At 37.4% G+C, this 22426-nt stretch overlaps 2 protein-coding genes across 2 annotated transcripts in view; one reads left to right on the top strand and one right to left on the bottom strand.

Annotated features, from left to right (window-relative positions):
- The window catches only part of LOC137290196 (probable E3 ubiquitin-protein ligase RNF144A), a 48801-nt gene extending 34039 nt beyond the window's left edge, over positions 1–14762 (top strand). Inside the window, exons 4-9 of the mRNA XM_067820914.1 lie at positions 3464–3524; positions 4159–4286; positions 4684–4778; positions 5397–5541; positions 6617–6706; positions 7434–14762. Coding sequence (XP_067677015.1) covers positions 3464–3524; positions 4159–4286; positions 4684–4778; positions 5397–5541; positions 6617–6706; positions 7434–7577 — 663 coding nt within the window. The 3' untranslated portion in view covers positions 7578–14762. The remainder of the gene's footprint in view (positions 1–3463; positions 3525–4158; positions 4287–4683; positions 4779–5396; positions 5542–6616; positions 6707–7433) is intronic.
- A 3572-nt stretch (positions 14763–18334) lies between these two features.
- Positions 18335–22332, bottom strand: LOC137291887 (ribonucleoside-diphosphate reductase small chain-like). Its single transcript, XM_067823435.1, has 8 exons — positions 22036–22332; positions 21527–21589; positions 21212–21241; positions 20782–21066; positions 20314–20447; positions 19783–20011; positions 19130–19348; positions 18335–18743 (listed from the first exon to the last, which is right to left on the bottom strand). Exons 1-8 carry the CDS (start codon positions 22129–22131, stop codon positions 18588–18590), a joined length of 1212 nt encoding a protein of 403 aa, XP_067679536.1. The 5' UTR covers positions 22132–22332; the 3' UTR covers positions 18335–18587.
- Between the last annotated feature and the right edge of the window lie 94 nt (positions 22333–22426).

Here is a 22426-nt window from a genome sequence, read left to right as displayed (position 1 = left end):
ACTGTGAGAAAGCGGAGTCAGCAAAGGGAGGTAATAAAATTATCGGGCCAACCTCTAGATGCGTCCAGGGTATAGTGGAGACTTTTCGGAACATATACCCTGGAGATATCGAGGATGAAGTCACCCCTACTGATTACAGCTTTAAATGTGGCTTTAAATTGGTGTCCTCCCATTTGCAAGACTCCCGTTTGTGAGACAGTGGAAAGGGTCATTAAGTAAGAAAACAAACAAAGCTCCCCTGCTTTAAAGTGGATTAACTCATTAGCACAGGAACTGTTCAATTAAAACCCACTCCAGAAGCACTGAGAAGTTTTTACATGAATTATTTATGATTTATTTTAGAATTAAAGGTTTAATTAGGTTGTAGCTGTTGATAATTTACAATTTATGTAAATTTATGTAAACATTTAGATATGTTTAAAGTAATTACAACCTACTCCGGAAACACTTCAACATATTTTACTTGTAATATAACTGATACATATATAAAGCTCTGACTTATGATAGCTGTCATCAGCAAAATGGCTGGACTTCAACGTTGTCAAGATCTGAAGTGATGCGAGTGGGTGATTGTGATGGTTTGTTTCTGGCGTTCTGAGTCGCCCGAACGTAACTAAACTGTATGGAGTATTGACGGGTTCATGGTGTACGTGCTGCACGGGGTCAATGGAGCGTAACTATCTGGGTGACTGTGAGGGTGGACGCTCTTACACGGCAGTGAAAGCTCGGATACCACTGGGTGGTGTCGAATGGCATTTGTGTAGAAATGCGTGAGTATGTTTATTTTGTATTTGAAGTTGAAGAATGTTTTCATGCACTTAATTTCACTTGGTTATTAAATGCTAGGTCTGGAAACACAAGTAGTGACTGTATTGTGTTTGAGGCGGGTATATAAATGGTGTTTGATGTATGCATTGAATGTTTACTGCAGTTGTTGAAAATAATAGCACTTCAAGATGCACTGCGTATCAAAGTGTAAAAATGCATGAAACTAGTGTATTGTTTATCAGTAAACATGTTGTGGGTGACTGAACGGGGTGTCACAAAAGTTACGTATCCAACTGTAAGAATACTGTCGTATTTTAGCGCCCAGGACATGGTGCACGGTGTGAGCACACGTTGGTCTGTGGTCAACCGAGGGGTTGATGTGATCTCTGTGAGTGGGCAGTCGAGGACTGTAAGGGATGTCACTTGGAGACGCAAATATACAGACAAGAGGCAGTGGCCAGTGTGAACTACGAGGGGAGTTGGACACTGAGAGCGACTGTCACCAGTGGACTGAAACACCAGTGAACTGGGCAAACAAAGTTCATGTGTGGAAGTGAACTGGACAGTTTGACGGAGGTCATTCTGGGATGTGTAATGTGACATGTGGTCAACAGAGTTGTAAATTTAACCCCGCAACCGTTCAATTTCCAATGTTTACTAATAATTACCTACTTTTCTAATTACACTTGCATAATGTTGAGCCCGCCCTGTAGAGTGTGTGAGATGTACCGTAGGTTGTATGTAGTTTGTGAGTGAGTGCAATGACTGGGATATGAACACACGTGCAAGGTGTGTTAGACATACAGTGGGTGAACGTAAATAAATTTTGGAAACTGAAATTTGTCTGTTCTGATTTGTGACAAACGTGTTGTTGAATATGTTACCAGTACGAAAGGTAGTATACAGGTTCTTTTCCAGGGATACTTGTACTACAAGAACAAGCAGCAACAAACTTGTACCCGCTGGAGATGTACTGTCAGGACATGCAACAGGAAGTGCACTACAGTTGGAGACCATGTAAGAAGTGTTTCTGAACTTGACCATCCCCCAGAAGATGCCAGTCGCCTTCGTTTTCTCAGCTCCCTCAGGAAGAGAGCTCGTAATGAACCGAGGATCACCATGCCCGCCCTCTGCAACGATGTGATGATGGGACAAGACCCAGCAGCTGCAGCCACACTTCCTTCCTTCCCGTTCGATGAGAGCACTCTCTGCAGACACCGCAGCAACACCATCCCAAGAGTCCCAGAGTCCAGAGCTGAGGTCAACCTTACAGCCCCATGGACAGAGACCTACGATGGCGACAGGTTCCACCTCTTCACTGATGGAGAAGATGACAAGATGCTTGTCTTTTCAACAGATGACCAACTTCGACTGCTCCAGTCAGCTTCGATTGTCTACATGGATGGTACATTCTCTGCATGCCCCGAACTTTGGAATCAACTGTACATTCTACATGGCAGAAAAGGAACCTGTACCGATCCCTTGGTGTATGCGTTGCTTCCTGACTGTCGACAAGCTGCCTACCAGCACCTGTTCTCTGGGCTGAAGATTCATGTTCAGCAGCTCCTCAACCAACCTCTAAACCCTGACCCATTTCAAGTGGACTTTGAGGTAGCTGCCATTAGGGTAGTGGAACGTGAGTTTCCCACTTCCGAAAGTGGCTGTCTGGAGAAAAACCCAAGAACTTGACCTGGCTGCCTTGTATCAAGATGACCATCTGGTCCAACAATCAATACGGAGAGCTGCTGCCCTACCACTTCTGCCTCTGCTTCAAGTTCAAGATGTGTGTCTGGACACGATGAACACCTTCCCTGGTTCAGAGGCCTTCAAAGACAACATAACTGCAACATGGGTGGATCAAGATGCATGTTTCCCGCTGCCTTTGTGGAACCACTTTGACACCTTAGGCCTGAGGACCAATAACAACTTTGAAGGGTTTCACAGTCACCTGAATTCATCTTTGAGTCACCGCCACCCTAACCTCTACAGATTTGTTCTGATTATCAAGAATATCAAGAGCAACTTAAGCTGACCCAACTTGATCTTGGTGTGGCCCCTTGACCACAAAAGCAAGTGTACAGGGAGGTTGACAACCGACTACCGCCTCAATGATCAACTCACTGCTGGAACCAAACGTCGCTACAGTACCTGGATGCAGTGGGCAAACTTATTAAACTATGATGAACAGAGGTTTCCTAACATTGACTTAGACATCATGCAAATAAAGATATATATGAAACAAAGAGTGTTGCTTTGGGGCTTTTTTTGGTTTGGTTTGGGTTGGGTTTGGTTTGGTTTGGTTTGGTTTGGTTTGCTATTTTTTATTTATTTATTTATCAGATATCTTTTTTCAGATATCTTCTTAAGGTCTTTAGTTTGGTGGGCTCTACCAATTTGCATTCAGGGGTCAATGAGTTAATGGTTGATTGCACACACCTGATTACAGGGCGTCTCACAAATGGGAGGTCTTGCAAATGGGAGTAGAACTTTAAATGAAACACCATTAATGACAGAGGTAGTAATTAATCATTTCATCCCTAATAGCTAGTGAAACAATACACCTTAATAGCACAGGTCATAATTCATCAGTATACCCCAAATGAGTAAACGAGCAAGCTTAGTGTCATACCACACTAACCAGTATTCCAGCTATAATTACTCTGATAAGGATTTTACCTGAAAGCTTTTGTTCCAGATCAAAAAGATGGTTGACCACACAACATTTGAGAGATACCAAAGATTACGGTATTTGAGGGGTAAGTAGTTTTTCTTATTTTATCTTCTCATTTTACATTTTGTTATGGGACCAAAATGCCCTTGAAAGAAAGATATTATCTAATGTTTAATTACATTTTGGTTTTAAATGAGTTGTTTGGCATTGGATGAGCTAGTTTGCAAACAGCAGGTTATGTAAGCAAATTACTGAACATATTTTGTCTATGTCAATATTTCAGCGCTCCAGAAATATATCAAGGCAGGAGGTACCATTATGGGTTTTGCACATGTACCCATGTGAGGAACCCAGAAAATACCCATACAACTGAACTACCTGTCACCCCATAAACAAATCAACACCAATTTAGGAATTTAAATAGGAATTTACTCAGCCTTAACCAGCCGAAAGCACTGGTACTGGTAGTCTTTGCCAGAATGGAGGCTTGATTTGGGGATTTATTGTTAATTATCTCAAGTAGGTAGAAGAAATCAGTGCAAATAAACTTCATAGTATATCACAGATGGAACAGTAAGTAATTTAGACATTGATGTAAATCAATAATGACAAATAAATAAGAAAATATGTAAGTAAGCAAGCAAGTAAATATATTGATAGCTCTTAAATCGTTCAGCCAGATATAGAGAAAATGTTTATTTTGCCATTTTGTATTGCAGAGGTTGACATGGACCCCAACCGTACCTTCTGTCCCGAGGCTGGCTGTGAAACAGTCTGCCATGTTTGCTCAAGTCCAACACCTCCACCAGAGGAGAACGTCCATCCTTCACCTGTCCAGTGTCCAACAGTATGGTCATCACATATGCTACACTTAGTAACTGTTTCTCATATTCAAGCATTAGTGGGTTGGTTTCTTTGTTCAGGGTAAGCAATCTTGTCTGGTTCAAAAGGTGGTTTTCACATTGTTCTTTTAGAGTTATCTTTCCCTGCATCTGTTGCCATGGTTAGTACAGTTATTGATTCAATTTTTAGCTTTCTTTGAAGATTTGGAAAAGTGTGTTGTTTGGACAACTGTCTTTTCACTTTGTATAATTTGTTGTATTTTCATGTCAGGATTTCTTTGAAGAAATTTCCGTTATTTTAAAGAAGTCTACTTTCCTAATGGCTTTTGAAATAACCATCATTACAACCTCATCATGGTGCTCTATGAATCAGCAGAAATGACAGATGTTCTCTTTTTGCAGTGTGGTCTCAAGTTTTGTTCAATATGTAAATCCAAATGGCATGCTGCCAAAACTTGTGATGAGGTAATGGCATCTGGCAGACAGGAAGACATTGGGTGAGTTGTTGTTCGCAGGTGGTTTGTGGTTAGTGTCTCGTAAAGTATTGTTTGTTGAAAAAGTGAATGAAAAAGAAAATAATAACTAACTAATAACCTCCCTTGTTACCCTGACCTGTTGAAGGGGTTAGGAAAACTGTCTGAGAAGATTACAAAAACTTGTATCACTCATACTGGTAACAACAGTGTCTAGGAGATTGAGGGAGTGAATATAGTTTTATGCCACTTTTTGCCATATTCAGCAGTATCACTGTGGGGACAGCAGGTATCTGCTTCACAAATTGTGTCCATGTGGGTTGTTGAACTCAGGACTATGGCATGACGACCAAACACCACGAAGCCACCCCACCCATGTTAATCAAAGACTGATGCAAGGGTCAGTGGAGTAGCCTAGTAGTTAAAGCGTCTTTTTGTCATGCTGAAGACCTGGGTTCGATTCCCCACATTGGTACAGTTTGTGGTACATTTCTGGTGCCCCATGCCTTGATATTACTGGAATATTGCTGAAAGCAACATAATACCATATTCACTCACTAATGCAATGGTACTGTGTTATGGATGACTGCACTGTAAACCTAAACTCTCTGACGTGTCTGTTAATGTTGCCCTTGTTTGCAGCATTCCATTCAGCAGTGCAGAAGATGCGAAGATCAAGCGTTGCCCCGTCTGCCATGTGCCTATAGAGAGAAATGATGGCTGTGCCCAGATGATGTGCAAGAGATGCAAACATGTTTTCTGCTGGTACTGCTTGGCGTCTCTAGATGTAAGTGTACACAGTTTTGCCTTTTTATTTGTTTATTGTTGTTTAATGCTGAGTCCAACAATATTCCATGTGTTGGAGGTAACCTGTAGATAATCAGGTTTGGACCAGAAATTTGAGAGTGTTGATTGATATTACAAAGTATTATGCTGTTCAGTGCTCACTGCATATACTCATATACAAAATGACATAAACCACTGGGCATCGGGCATGCAGTCTGGCGATTCATGACAGTTTGAGGGTGAACATGCCTATAGCATGTTGCAATTCGCGGGCCAACTGTGGTGCACTGGTAAACCTATGACGTCAAGATGACGTCACTAAATATCAATCTTCCTTGGGCGTTGTTTTACAGGGCCTACCTGAGCATGGACGATCTCTGACTTGCACACGTGCCCAGAGACATGAAATCATGGTCCTGTGCAGATTGAAATGAGGCACTACTTCCTGAAAGGTTTGACCAGCCTGCAGTCTCCCAATGCCTTTGTGTCGCTGATTATTTAGGCTTGCCTCTTCTACGGCCCATGCTGAATGCTTGAAAAATTTAAACATTTTTGACGTTCTGGTGAATGTCTGAATGTGTGTGCATTTAAGCTTTGACCACTGGATGGTTTTGTTCTGTGTGACTCAGGAAAAATGTGTTTCCCATGAACGTGCATTTTGATTTTACATCATGCATCAATGCCAAGAGATTTGACAGTGTAAACTTTTGAATTTCAGACATGTTGGAGCAGGATTATCATTTCAATGACTTATTTACACCAGGGTGCTAAACCTTTTTGGTTGAGTATACAATCAACAAAATCATTTTACCTAAACAACAGATCCATTGTAATGGATTACATGGAGTTCTTCCATCTTGTGATGTAGTCTTTCCAACCTCAAAACACATTTGAAAAAAGCTGTTCCCATAGAGATTTTTAATGGAACAATTCCTACTTGACAATAAACTAGAGATATTACTGCTGAGGTTTAGAGCTTGTCAAGTTCACTGCTATGACTCTCAATTCATATTTTTACCAAAATTCTCAAGCTACTACTGCTTGATATAAGATCTGGATGATGATTGTTTTCACAGGATGACTTTCTGTTGCGACATTACGACAAGGGGCCATGTAAAAACAAACTGGGACATTCCAGAGCCTCTGTGATATGGCATAGAACACAGGTAGTGTATGACTAACAAGAAATATGTCAGTTTTGTGAAGGGGTGAAACGGTATGCTCTTGTCATGATACGGTACGTATTGCGGTAAAAGGCCTTCAGTTCAGTTCGTTTTCGGTTCAGATGTCATCATTATGCAGAAAATTTACAAGAGCTGAACCTTACATTCTTTATAACTTTGAAAAAATAACAATTATCTTTGTCATTTTGAATAAACAAAACTGTCATTTTATGGCAAGATAGAAATGAGCGTATAAATACCAAATTTAGGGATTGCTTTATGGTATATGGAACGAAATGAAAAATACCATGGTTCTACTAATCAGCAGTATACCGTTTCACCACAAGTTTTGTGATGTGTATATGGACTTGCATGAGAGATCAGATGTGAAGAAAGTTTTTAAATATTATGTCATTTATAACCATCAAACTTATAACAAACTGACAGATTAACTATTTTCTGGTTTTCGGCCATTTATATGTTGTAGTCGAAATAAATGCATAAAATGAACAGTAATAAGTGAATGCGAGAAATAAAAATTGTAACAGTAGATACATGTTTTCAGTATCCCTTCAGGTGTGTTAAAACCACAGTGTACTGTAGTTGACTGTCAGGTAGGCATTTTTACTACACATACTATAACTTTGAGGGAACATACCCCTGACAAGACAAAAGTGTCCCTACATTACTATTGAGGTGTCATATCAATGTGCTGTTCCTTCCTTTTCAGGTGGTAGGTATTTTCGCAGGTTTCGGCGTGCTGCTCTTGGTGGCATCACCCTTCCTCCTGCTTGCTGCACCATGCATCCTGTGCTGCAAGTGCAAGATGTGCAAGTGCTGCGAAGACGAGGAAGGCGACGGACTCGCTACTTGACACGTGATCCCGTTGTATGGTTGAAGTCATTTCGGAGGATGGTCAAGCCAAATTATCATAGAAGCAGAATAATATGTGTGAAAACATGACAGTGAAATATCCTCTTTTTGTACTTATATGGGAGTTCAAGGTGAAATCTGAAATATTTCAAGACAGGTGAGACTGGGAAGAGAGACGTGGCAATATATACTGAGATGTCGCCATGCAGGGAGAAGTCAGTGTGCTGGTTTGTAGTGTCACATTCCCACATGGGTGATCTCAATGGCAACTCATGGTGCAACAGTTAGCTGAGAGAACAAGTAATGCTCTATACCCGTACTGATTGTAGTAGACTTATATTGGATTCAAGAGCCAATTCTCAGCATCATGATTGAAACCTTGAAGTTTACTTATTATTGACTCTGCAGTCAGAATCAAATACGCTTCAATCTATAAAAGTTCAACAGGAGAGTCATTTGAGTGCCACATTTGATTAGCGAAATTATGGGATGGGAACCCTAAGATTTTTTACTGAAATTTTGTTTGAACACTGTTATGACGATAGGAAATTTCAGCAAATATGCTGGTAGGCTGGACAACTAAAAGGTTGTATTGTTTAGGACCAGTAATAATCCTTTCAAGCAGTCCAGACGGATGTAGAAAAATGTTAAGTAAACATTTCTGTTTGATTTTTAACAGAATTAAGAGCATAAATTGAGAGAATATTTCCATTGTAAATGTGTGCATGGTTTGGAGTTGAGCCAGTATTGTGGAACCATTGCGTTTTAAGTTCCTGTGGCTCCCTGACAAACTGTATTTGTAAGATCTCAGCTGTGTTCTTTCTCTCAGACCACTGTTGCATCAAATGCAGTGTAGGTTGTATAATATGTACAAATATATAAATAGTGTGTTGACATTTAGTGTGCAACTGTAAGAACCCTAGCTGGAGCTGTGATGTCATGTCCATTGTCTGTGTGGTCAGGACCTTGTAGAAAGTGAGTGTTACTGATAGTTTGGTATTTATACTACATATACTGCCTACTTTTGTCAGGGAAATCAGCCCAGCCAGCCCAGTGTCAGTTACTACTGGAGTTTGTGTCATATCTAGTCATATGAGAGTTTTACATTGAGTGAGTTTAGTTTTATGTTGCACTTACAAATATTCCAGCTATATGGCAGTCGTCTATAGTAATCAAATCTGGCCCAGACAATCCAGCGATCAAGAGCATGAGTATCAATCTACACAATTGGGAGACAATGACATGTCAAACAAGCTAGCAAGCTTGACCACCCAATTCCGTTGGTCACCTCTTACAACAGGCACAGAAGATCAGTTCTAACCTGGATCTTCACAGGTCTGTTTCATATTGAGTTACGTTTGACCAAGAGTAAGAACTCTTCAAAACTACTTAGAGACCATATGTAAAGATTTACTATAGCATGGCATAAATATGTTCTTTGGAAACAGGCCAAGACTTCTAACTGTAACTCTCATTGGGGTTTGCAAGTTACAGTTCTACCCATTTGAGATAGTATTGTTTGGGGGTAACAAATCTTTAGTCTGTTCAACGCAGTGATCTTCCACTGTTGCTTTAATTGCATGCTGTCTTTAGGTGTTCAGACAGTCCTTCCTCTAGGAATACTTTGTAGACTTCTAAAAGCAATACATGGACACACTGCTTTTGTTGAACCCCACTTATGTGAACCCATGTTACTCAAAAGCCTTGCCTACCCAAGAATACTTATGAAACAAAACAAATACTACATAAATTGTAACTTTTCTTCAGAACTGGAAAGATAATTTCAGTTGCCAACAGTGCTAAATACACTCGTTTGTCCACTTGCTGGTTAGTGACCATGCTGACTGTGATATGGTGTGGTCATTGTGTTGTGATCATGTCTCATGGTCAGACAGGCAGTCATTGTCATTTAACACTAGGGTGCGGTTTGAGATGAACTGTCATATGTGGTGTTGTCAGTATTTGCCGTACAGGCCTCATAGTTAGCTGTTTGTATTATGGGATATTCGTATCTTCACTTGAATAAAGATCAAGTCAGCTTGATCTTAATACGTAATTTTCCAGAATAAATTATATAGTAGCTTCGCTGAGGGCTGATAGTATTAATGAGAGAGATGCAATATTGATTTTAAACAAAGTGTGGTGTGATAGTGTGCCTTAGTACACAGAAACAGTCAACATGGAAAGGCAACCTACCGCCTGAAAATATACAGAAATCAGTCATCTCATGAGTAAATAGTATAAATTTAATTATTTTACTATTTTTTGTTTATATATTCCTTTTACATATTGTTACACATTAAGTCATAGAGTTATTTATGCTGGAGTAAGGGAGATGACTCAGTTAAAAAAAGAATCACTTGGGTGCAAATTGGCCTCTTGGTCCATGTTACCCTAAAACTGTGACACCACCAACAAAGAATTGAGACATCCAGTAAATGTGTCTGGTTAGGCAAGGTTCGACTTTTCAAGGTGTATTCTAGGATGTTTTTATGTCTATTGGTGTTTGCTGGCTGATTCCCCTACAAGACGTATAAGGATGTATGATGAATGATTGTTTGAAACATTTTCTAAATATGTGATGATGTTAGAGAGGTGAAGCACTGGTTGTTTGGAATCTGTCAAGTGTTTTGCTTTTATTAATACAAAGGAAGTGCTTGGTTATGTTGTTGGTTATACCGAAAAGAGTTCTGTGTTCATAGATAATCAATTGTCTCTTATCAACTGTGATGATGCATTCTGACTCCACAATCTGCAGGAAACAGATTAAACATAACTTACTGTTGAGTCCCACAGTCTTATAGCTTGTTGCAAAGGTTGAATGAGCAAAGCAGTTAATGCTTACATGTCACCATTATATTGTTCACCCTTGAATATGCGCTAGGTTATAGTTTTTACATATTTCTTCATCCAAGTGTTAAATCTTTATTGCAACCAGAGTACTACTGTTGAACATAAGTGATAAATCTGTAAGAAGTTTATGTAAATTCAGAATGTCATTACACATTTCAAAGATTAATGGATATCGCAGATTGAATTATGTGACAATAATATTGTGGATATGGTGTGTAAAGATTGTGAATTTCTTGAAATTGAAGATGAGTACCATGTATTCTTTGTTTGCCCTAAATCTGCTCATATTCGGGAGAAGTAATGTACTACCTAGTAAGCAAATTATGTTATTAATTTTGAACTCAACAAATATAAACACCATTGAATCTGTTGCCATGTACTTGAAGTGTTTTCCTCATACATAGTTCCTGTGAATCACGTGACTAAGAGATAAAAAATGTTATTGTACTTGTACAAAAGGCTATTTGCAAGTTGGTTTCAATTTCAACTTGGCAAGTATAGAGGTATATGTTCATCTTAAATGTTCTATATGTTCATTTAAAATACAACAAACTGACAGAAAGAACTTCAAGCTTCAGATTGTGGGACTCAGCATGATGTTGACTAAAGTCATATGTGCTTGGTCATATAGTTCTTAACCTCACTGACACCTATAGCAGTCTGAAAAAACACAACACAGGTGATCATCAAAGTTTGTCGACCAGCATTCTTCATCCTCAGAATATTTAACATATCGTATTTTGTGATACAAACTGAATTGTTTTGTGGCTGTGTTGAACATGAACTTACATAGTGTTCACATTTGTTGTTGAATGCCTGCTGCTTTATTTATTTTGTTTTTTGTTGTGATATACTTGTGGTTTTAGCATTTAGTGCTGTATTTGTCCTATAAATGATATTTTGATTCATTTCCATATGCAGCTTCAGTTGTTTCTGTTCTCTCACCTGTCTCTTATGCAGTAAACGCTGATATGGGCCTATATATCATCTGCAGACTTTTCACATTGTCGACGTTTCTAAACTGATAGATGCATTTATCAGACCCAAGTTTTCAAGGCTTCAAATATGAATAGATTTCCTCTGTATTTTCAACACCAACTTGAGGTTCATTACCATTGCCATTCATCTGCAAAGTTCCTGTCCTCAGACTAAAGTGTACATTATGCATTATGTCTTTAGTTTGATGCACAGATTGTTCTTTTGACCCAAACAAGCACCTTACAAACAGAAATAGCGATAACTCATTGGTCAGTATCAGTACCCTCTGTGTCAAGTTTTTGAAGCACCCATGGTGCTTATTGGTTGTTACAGTATATATGGCAGATACAGGGTTTTTCTGTTTTTTTTAAGTTAATCAGTTTGGTGAGAACCTGTTAGGCCTTGAAAAATGGTCCATTGTAATGTGATGTTTGTGAAAAAGGTTTTCAGGTTATAATAAGCATCATCATCAGATTTCTAAGTTGCAAATCTTTGGAGGTTTGCATATTACCTATGTGAGCTACTACCTAAGTCTTTGCTGGCCGTCCCACTGTATTACATGATGTTAGTGAAAATATTTTTGAAGACAAGACACTAAGGGTGTTCTGATGTAGTTAAGTTGAATGTTACTGAGTGTATAAACACTGTCATAGTCATTGCTAGTTAATTTGAACTGATTAACTTTGTTTTCAGGTTTTAAAAGCTGACTGCTGTGGTCAGGGACTTACAGTTATTCCTTGATGCGTGTATGCAACAATACATAAATTGTCATGACTTACTTCATTTCAGGATTTTCACAGATTAAGTATGGAATTCACACTTTGCATAAACCTGTTTATTCCTGGAGTGTCTTGAAACTGTAATGGTGTCACAAGTGTTATCTTGAATGTGTTATACTGTTACAGAGAAAACTCAGTTTGAATATCAACTTTTTACTCATAGGTCGAAAAGTGCTGAAAAATCAAGTTTTTCATGCTCAGTCAAATACACGATAGGTGTTCAATTGGTATTTAGAAGGAAACATAAGAACATACGGTATGAATTTACGTCTTTGATATTTTTACACAAAGCTGTTTTTGAGCTACTTCTTGCCCCTTCATCAGGTGAAGGGGAAGAGCATATTAGAAGTTGTAAATCTGTAGGTTCTTAGAATACACAATAATATTTTGGCAATTAGAAATCTGTTTCTTTTCTTTTTATTAAAAGCATGCTCCTTGATTTCAAAACTTGCATTTTTTTTTTCTTTCAAAGCACCAATAAATACTGTCACGGTATTTATGCTTATTCTACCCATAAAGCTTTCTGTAATATCACATACCAAGACAAACAGTACTTTAATATAGGTCATGTGTTCAGCAGTGTATGAAAGTCATTTACTCGTTAGTGATTTGTTTTAAACCTGTAGCCTTTGTGTTCAGTGTTATTTTAAACATATATTCAGTGTTCCTGTTTTCCTGTAATGCTTGTTGCTAATGTATGACATTTACATTTTATCTCAATTAAGATGATTCCTGAAGAACTACATCATGCTCAAGTCTTCTGAGATCTTTGGAAGGTACATTTTTCTTTGAGTAACTTTTGGGTTGCACTCTCAGTGAACCACAAAACAAACTCAAAATGAGCAATTTCAGTTATTTATTATATCATTTATTCAATAATTTGTTGTTAGTTTACTTATAATAATATTGATGTGTGTAAAAATTGCTTTTATCTAAAGGAAAATTATTACGAAAAAAAAAACATGGAATGCTGGTAGAAAGTATCATTACGCATCTTTTAAACTGAAGTAATTTTGTCGCTACAATGCTCTATGGGTGTAAGAATTTCATCATAGAATTCTACCATTATCCAGTAAAAGTCTCCTATTTTAGGAATTTTGATGAAACTCTGATATCCAAACAAGACTGTCGCATCTGCATTTTACTGATAACAGCACTGCTAGCATTAACTTTTAAGCCTTTATACATTTGGAAATTTTCCTTTAATTCAAACCAAAGTGGTTTTTGTATAAGAAATCTAGCTCAGCATTTATTCCATATCTGTAGACATTCACTTGTCTGGGATTGTTTTTTAACTTTCAGTATTTCAAACATAACACAAGGGATGAAGTAGCGCATGTATAATGATGCTGTACATCTCTTATGAAGGACTGACTAGATTCATGCATCATGCAATTTTAATATAATGAGTACTTCAGGCCATGAAGATGTATGATGGCAGTGATATTTATTGTGAACATGATATTAGCCAGTTGTGCTTGTTCCACATTAAAAAAAAAATAAAAATACTTTTATCAGATTGGTAAAATATGTGTCATCTGTTGCTTTGTGTTGACTGTAGTGTGTTCACAAGTCAAGATGTTAGTTATTTTTGTTCTTATCATTTTAAAGAGTGCAGCTATTTTCACAGTCTTTATTCATTGATTCAGACTCGGTTCTAATACCTTGCAGGCTATGAGAAACACTTGAAACCTCAAAACTTTGTGAAACTGAAATCTTGAGTAAGTGTTGAATTGCTCAACTGATAGTCCCAAACTTTGTAATTTACACCTCCTTGAAATCTCTGATGTTCCACAGATGGTCCATTCCATGGCAAGCATTATCATGATTCAAACTCTCATGACACTGGCTAACATTGAGTAAAAAATGTTTCTCATGAACAGATTCTACAATTTCAAGACTTTTCTCTTATTCAGAAAGGTGAAAAAAGTTACTGTTCTTGACATGGTAACACAGAAGCAGATAGATGAAGTTTTGGGGCCAAATTCTATTCCAAACAGTCTGCATCTTTAGGCTTAGACCAAAATCAAATAACATTCTGCTTGATCAATAATAACAGACACAACCACAGAAAGTTGTGGTTAAGAACAAGATTATACCTTTGTTTTATCAACTGAAGAAATAATGAGAAACACTTTTTACCTATTCATGGCCTGAGAAGTAATGTGTAGATATGAAATGTCTGTATTTTGCAGAAGGGGTAAAGTACATTGACACTACATAGCAGTAAGCTGTGATATTTTTCTGAATGTTTCCTTCATTCTAGTCTGATTAGATGATTGTTTTCATCTCATTTTAGCTGACAAACACATCAGCATTCCACACATGCATAAGTTCATTGTATAAAATTTTTTTTTCAGTTTTTTGGATAACATGTATTTAAATGAGGCCAAGCTTTTGTTGGTATGCAATTAATTGATCTGAGAAAGAGTATTTAATCCTTGATATTCATATCAGTTTGTCTTGTCTACTAATGGTTTCAATTTGTGCTGGTTGACTCATGTAATGTCATTGCAGTTGAACATTGTATACATATACCATGTGACTCTTGTATGAATAAATGATTGATTTTTCAATTTAAATCTCTTGTTTTATGTGACAAAGCAGTAAGGGTGTTCAGATTTACTGATGGTTTAATATTTGATTCTACAGAAACACTTGTGGAAAGCATTTTGTCAGCGACATTGCTCTAAAGTACATGAAATCAAACTAAGTATACAGCAAAGGAAACGGAAATGCCTTTTGGTAATCTTCTTTGAGAGGCATTTAGAAGTTGGAGTAGTAAGGAAGGATGACAAGGAATGGATGAACAACTTCTTTATTGATATGAGAGCGATGTTAAGGTGTAGGTTCTAGGGTAGAATAGGTCTTCAGCAACCCATGCTTGCCATAAAAGGTGCATGTGCTTGTCGTAAGAGGTGACTAACAGGATCGGTTGGTCAGGCTTGCTGACTTGGTAGACACATGTCATCGGTTCCCAAATGCGCAGATCAATGCTCATGTTGTTCATCACTGGATTTTCTGGTCCGGACTCAATTATTTACAGACAGCCGCCATATAACTGGAATATGGATGAGTGCGGTGTAGAACTAAACTCACTCACTCGGTGTAGGTTCTATCACAGTTATCAAGCAAGTGATGAACAGTATGAGGAAGGGTAGCATATATACAAGTTAGAGGTTATGTTTTACAGTTTGATTGGGGTAGGAAGCCAGACACAATAACAGCAAATGGGTTTTCATAGGAGTGTGACAAACGAGGCCTGCAAAACACTAAAAGATAAAGAAGTGTTAATCCATATGTTGTCATCCTTCCATCTTTTGGTCAAGTTTTTATACAGAAGACAAGTTAAATTGTTTCATTTTTTATCCCCCCGGCCTGTAATGCGGGGGGATATAGTCGATGCCTCGTCTCTCTGTCCATCCGTAATCATTTTGTTTCCAGAGCATAACTCAGAAACCGTTCAATATTTTTTTACCAAACTTGATAGATATAGCAATCTCAGCCTATGGTTGTGCCTTTTGGTATTTACAGATTTTTGGCATTTATATTTTTTGTTGTTGTTCCATGGAACACTTATGTGCTAGTCTTATGGTGGGGTGGGCTTTGTTTCCGAAGCAGTACTCAAAAAGCGTTCAATATTTTTCTGCAAAACTTTGTCGATATATGAATCTGAACCTAAGGTAGTGCCTTTTGCTATGTACAAGTTTTTGTGATTTATCATTTTCTCGGTTTCCATGGAAACATTTCAGACATAGTCTCAAAAGTGAGAGGTGAGTTTCGTTTCCAGAGCAGAACTCAAAAGCCGTTCAATATTTGTCTGCAAAACTTGGTAGATATATGAATCAGAGCCTAAAGTGGTGCCTTTTGCTATGTACAGGTTATTGTGATTTATTATTTTCTCAGTTTCCATGGAAACGTTTCCGACTTAGTCTCAAAATGGTGGGATGGGCTTCGTTTCCGGAGCAAAACTCAAAAACCATTCAATGTTTTTTTGCAAAACTTGGTAGATATATCAATCAGAACTTGTAGTGGTGCCTTTTGCTATGTACAGGATCTTGTGATATATTATTTTCTTGGTTTCCATGGAAACGTTTTGGACCAAGTCTGAAAAGTAAGAGGTGTGTTTCATTTCCAGAGCAAAACTCAAAAACTTCTAAATATCTGTTAGTAAAACTTTCTAGATAAATGTATGTGTGGCAGACCCCAAAGTAGTGCCTTTTGGTTTTTAAAGGTTTTTGTGATGTATTAGTTTCTTGGTTTCCATGGAAACGTTTCGGACATAGTCTCAAAATGGAGGGGTGGGCTTCGTTCCCAGAGCATGACTCAAAAACCATTTAACTTTAGAAATGTATGTTGATATTAAGTAGCAGTGTAAATATTGACATAACCCTCAATTTCTAGCAACAATTAACAATTTTGAGGTCAACAGTAGATGTCACGATATGAAAAAAGTATCGATATGTTTACCGTTCAATAAAGTATCATGATTTTCGATACTACAGTATATCACAGCTCGACATCTCGCCCATTCCAAATGGGGATAAGTGCTATTTCCATTTTATGATACGCTTATTAATGTATTATCTCAACTCTTTTTCACTAATCTCGGCAAGAACTGGTCAGAGGTAGCAATCAGGGCCTTACTCAACAATCCAAGCTGTGTAAGGATTGTATGCCCATGTTTAAGTATGTGAGATAATGATTAACACTAAAATGTCTTTGTGGAAAGGTGCCCTGATGGATTAGGATTTCAGATTACTCTCCACAGCTACACTGTGTAACGTGCCATCTTCACTGTGGAGCGTGGATGGCCATATAGATAAATGTAGACTTATTTCTCGGCAAGATGTGTAACAGCAAGTGTAATTCCTCGTTAAAGGATATTTTCTCTGTAAATCTACTGTAGTCACCTTTCAAAATAGAGCACATGTCTTACATGGTAATTATTAGTATATAGTACACACTTCAGTCTGTTGTACAGACCCTGAAGCAAATATATCCAAGAAAGCCCACGCAGGTCCAGAAAATGTGGGAAGTCTAGAGCTCCTTTTCATTATATTATTTGTTTTTACTATGTACATTTTTTTCAGTAAAACATGTTTATTTCAGAGACTAGTTGTTAGTCTGTACAAAAATACCACCTCTTCAATTATCTTAGTAACTATCTTGTTTTGGGAAGGTTTCCATGGAAGTCATCATGGTGAAGAATAATTATTAATTGTGTAAATGAATCTGAAGCTAAACAATGGCTTTAACAAGTTAGTGTATGACAATACGAGTAGGCATCACCTGACCCACAATTTCTTTGGTGTACAAAGATTGTATTATTTAATGTATTTTTACCCACAATTGAAAGATATATTAGTTTTGAGTACAAATCGGCTCAAGGGGAAAATTCTCAAATATTGATTGCCTTATAATTCTACACTGAACAGTAAACGACAACAAATAATTTCTTTTCATAACTCAGATGTCTTTGACGTGGATGTTTATGTACAAGTAACATTACTGGCTGTTTTCTGGGGGTGAACTACTAACAAATAATGAAATGTCATGGAGATGAACGGTCACCTTCTGTAGATACCTATATTCCTTGTCTCCCTCTCTAAACTGCATTCTAGACCTTTCATCTTTCTTGGTACACATGATAGTCACATATATATTATATGAATGCGTTGTACATCAGTTGCTGCAAATATTTCATTAACATGTATATAATGAATTCCAGACTACAATTTGGAGGAAATAAAGAGATTAATTCATTCTAGGCTACCCCGCTGCCCCTTTATGCATAAAATTCATTGTTAGTCAACAGCTGATTAAGAATCTTGATACTGTTAATGGTACAAGCCCACAGAAACCCAGCTCAGTAAACTGGCTTCAAGATCAAAAATCCTTGTTTTAGCGTAATGCCAAATACTGAAACATTGCTATGACATGGTTGGGGTGTGGAGTAATTAGACTGACCTACTTCAGAAATCATGCAGGTGGTGTTCACAACCATTTAGATTCTTTAATGGTTGATTTAGATGAAGGATGAAATCTAATTTGAGAAATATGTCTTTGGAACAGTGCTTATTTCTCAACTCCAGACTTTACATGCACTATCTTTTGTAAAGATATAAAAAAAATTACAATACAAATATTTATAAATATTTATTAACAAATATAGATAAAAAACGGACTAAACACAAGAAAACAACTAAAACATACATGCATTTTAAAAAACATAAGTTATTTTTTACATTTTCGATGAATTAAAAAACACATTAAAAATGTTTCTTAGCAATGAATAAAAATATTAAAGGAGTTTTGCTGAATTCAGTCTGTCTTTGACTTTGTGAAGATGTTGAGATTATGAACGTCTTGATTCATGCACAGATCTGAGCTTCCAGTACTCAGAAATCTGCATCCAATGTGAACTCATGGTTAGTGGTTCCTCCAGACATAACACCCATTCTTTGATACTCTCCAACTCGCTTTTCAAAAAAGTTTGTTTTTCCTTCCAGGGAAATGTGTTCCATGAAGTCAAATGGATTTTCTGAGTTGTATACCTGCAAAACAGAAAATATTTTTGGTAAGAATGGTTTTACATCGCTTCCAAGAATATCATGGCAGGGGACATCAGAATTGAGAGAAATCAGTACCAATGGGTAAATGTTTTGAGACCATGGTATCAATTTACTATCACATGACATGGCAACAACAGTTTATTTTTTTTCCTTTAAAAACTTGGGGTACTAAAGCTTTCTATGCATACTAATAGACGTTCCATGTAATTTGGTAAATCTGTCATGCCACATTTACCATCCTACTATGAAATAATCTGATGTTCAACTGTTTCAGAATACATGTACACAATATGATCGAGGCACTATAGAGGTGATATTGACAATGACACGGTGAGGAGCATTAGTTTCATGACTTCATAATTCCTTACCTTTTCACACTGAAGTTCAACAAGAAGTCTGTCAGCTACGAATTCAATGTATTGCTTCATGAGATCACAGTTCATGCCGATGAGGTTAACAGGCAAAGCCTGTGTGAGGAATTCTTGCTCAATTGATACTGCATCCTTGACTATTTCATAGATTCTTTCTTGAGAAGGCTTTTGGTTTAAGTGACGGAACATCAGGCAGGCAAAATCACAGTGGAGGCCCTTAAATAATAAAACCCCTAGGCATCAGTTATGCAGTAGAGAAATATATTTCTGCAAGAATTGTAAAATCTTTTCCTATTTATTTTACAACAAATGGACACATCATTGAGCTACGGTATTTTGATGCCGCTTTTAGCAATATTCCAGCATCATCACAGCAGGTGTCACCAGAAATGGACTTTACATTTCTGTACATAAAAAAAGGGAATCAGAACCTGTGTCTACAGTGTAACGAGCCAACGCTTTAACTCCATCCCTGCTCATCAATTAAATTTCAAACCCAAGTATTTTCTGAAAATGGTTAATGCAAAATGATGAAAATGGCACAACACTACTGCAAGGGTTACTGGCCATTCTGTTTTTTAAAAAATTACCAAAATTGCCTCAATCCTACTGTTTTGCAACAAATGTTGCCATTATGGAATGCAGCTTACCTCATCACGGCTGATGAGCTCATTGCTGAATGTGAGACCAGGCATGACACCACGCTTCTTCAACCAGAAGATGGCTGCAAAAGATCCAGAGAAGAAAATTCCTTCTACTGAAGCAAACGCCACAACTCTTTCCCCATACGTAGCCACGTCGTCATTCATGAATTGCAAAGCCCAGTCAGCCTTCTTCTTGACACAGGGCATGGTCTCAATGGCATTGAACAGGAAATCTCTGCAAGAATACAATTACATTATACTAATAAATCAGACTCTCCCAAAACTGGACTTTTGAAAATACATATGTCAACCCCTATATTATTCAAACAGGTAGTCTGTAATATAGAGCAGTAGAAAATAGAAAAGTCACCTTGTGTGCTATCTTAATAGGCCAAAAGTCTTATATTTGTTAGTCTTTTTTCGAACTCCATTTTGGATTTGTTGAAAACGACAGTACCACTAGAATGCCAAAAGACTGACCAAATGCTTAAGTGATGTTTGCAATGTGTTTATTTCAAAGTATGCTGGTGACCTCACCTTTCAGCTGCATCTTTGATGTAAGTGTCGATGAGAAGACTGTACATTTCACTGTGGATGTTCTCCATGGCGATCTGGAAACCATAGAAACACCTGGCTTCTGTCACCTGGACTTCCTGCGTGAAGCGTTCCACCTTGAGTATAAAAAAAAACTACAGTTATATAAAACTTATAACATGCAAGTTTGTCAACACTTAGTCACATTTAGACGCATTCACACTGCAATATTGTAATCGGTAGCAAACATGTGAAGCCCAAAAATAATACAACATAATCTTCACACTGCTGTATTAAACCAGTAAGCTGTGTGGTTTAAGGTTCTATAACAATTGCTTTTTAAACCAATGAATTCTTATGGAATAACTTGAAATACATTAATGACCAAATCAACTAATTGAGAAATAAGTAATTTGGCTTTGCACAATTTGAACGGCCTCTGTGAACTCAGTGGCACGTTAACTGACTTACCAAGTTCTCATTAACAATGCCATCACTTGCAGCAAAGAAAGCTAGGACATGAGAGATGAAATGTCTCTCCTCATCTTTGAGTGTCTCCCAGTGGACAAGGTCTTTAGACAAGTCAACCTCTTCAGCTGTCCAGAAAGAAGCCTCTGCCTTCTTGTACATCTGCCAAATGTCGTGGTACTTGATGGGGAATATCACAAAGCGGTTGGGATTATCACGGAGGAGGGGTTCATCTTCCTTTTTGAACAAGTTCAACTTTTTCTTGTGTGTTGGTGCTTTTTTGATTGGCTGTGAAAAAAGAATTTATTCATGAGCAAAATGCAACTATTTAGACATCTAACAAACATTAACAGAAACTTTTGAAAATGGTCATATCTATATTTTTAACTTTAATTGTTCCATTCAAATTTTATGTTGCATTATCATTTCTTACCTCTGTGGTTTCATTTGTTTGCATAATATTCTGAAAAACAAAACAAAATTATGAAAGTTTCAATCAAATTATGGATTCAGTTTCACTGACTTGTCTCAAACTGATGTATAAAAGGGAAAGATATATCCCCATTAAATTTCATTCTAGTCAATACATATCATCTGAATATATATTTCTCATTGGAAAAGGATAAGTTCAAATTGATTCTTTCATTGCATCTGAACATACTGAAGATATGACAAATGTAGAGTCACAACAAACATTTTTCAGTTGCATAATCTGAGTCTTTTGATAATGAAAAACGAAAACACAAACCTGTTTCTGACTCAGTCCCAAGACTTTAGGTTTCTTTAATGATACAGATTCTTTTGTAGGAACCTAAAAAGCATAAAATTATTAGGTTATGTATGGGTCACCGTACACAAAAGACAGCCGACACTCACTCGCGCCAAAAAAAGTTTTTGTTCATATTGTCTTAAACCTTGTGAAATTGTGAAAATATGTTTGTTCTCAAAGAAAACGTATATTTTCGTCAGAAAGACGTGATTACTCGGGTATGAGAGGTTATCAAACATGGTCCTCAATTTTTTTTTCTTGCATCAGAAGCAGACGTCTTTTCAAAATCAAACACGAAATAAAATTGGGAAACAATTTTCGCGGAAAGAACAAGATATTTCATGTGGATCAGTCCAACTGAACGCATATACAACTTGCTTCCAGGTCATAACTTGGAAATGTTTCAATTTGCACAAAAGCTCAGAGTGACGCCCATCTTCGCGCCAAATGTCAAATCAACTTCTACGAAGTTCTAGTGGTAAACATACCTCATTTTCGTCGTGAATCTTCGTTCTGCCGAGCTGTGATGAAATATCAGCGTCCTTAATGACGATGTTGGTTTTCGGAAGATTTGCAGACAACATTCTAAAAGTTCCAAGTAAAACGTTACAAAACCAAACTAAAATACTTTCTCACTAAATATGCACACACACTCCCTATTGAGGATATCTCGAGTCAATGACAAGAAATCCGGGAAAATGTGTTCATAAACTCGCGCGCCAGTGTAATATAGCCAATAGGATTTGATTTTACAACATACTGGCCATCTGCCTGTTTTCGAGTTCAATGATTGGACGTGTGTGGTATGATCCATAGGGGTGTCAGAACCTACACTTCACGTGAATCGTAAATTCCCCAAAGTTTCCCTTTTATTCGGTA

The sequence above is a fragment of the Haliotis asinina genome, chromosome 7 (genome assembly GCF_037392515.1).
Source record: "Haliotis asinina isolate JCU_RB_2024 chromosome 7, JCU_Hal_asi_v2, whole genome shotgun sequence".
Lineage (NCBI taxonomy): Eukaryota > Metazoa > Mollusca > Gastropoda > Lepetellida > Haliotidae > Haliotis > Haliotis asinina.
The sequence above is the reverse complement of the archived record's forward strand: the minus strand, read 5'-3'. Positions and strand labels throughout refer to the sequence as shown.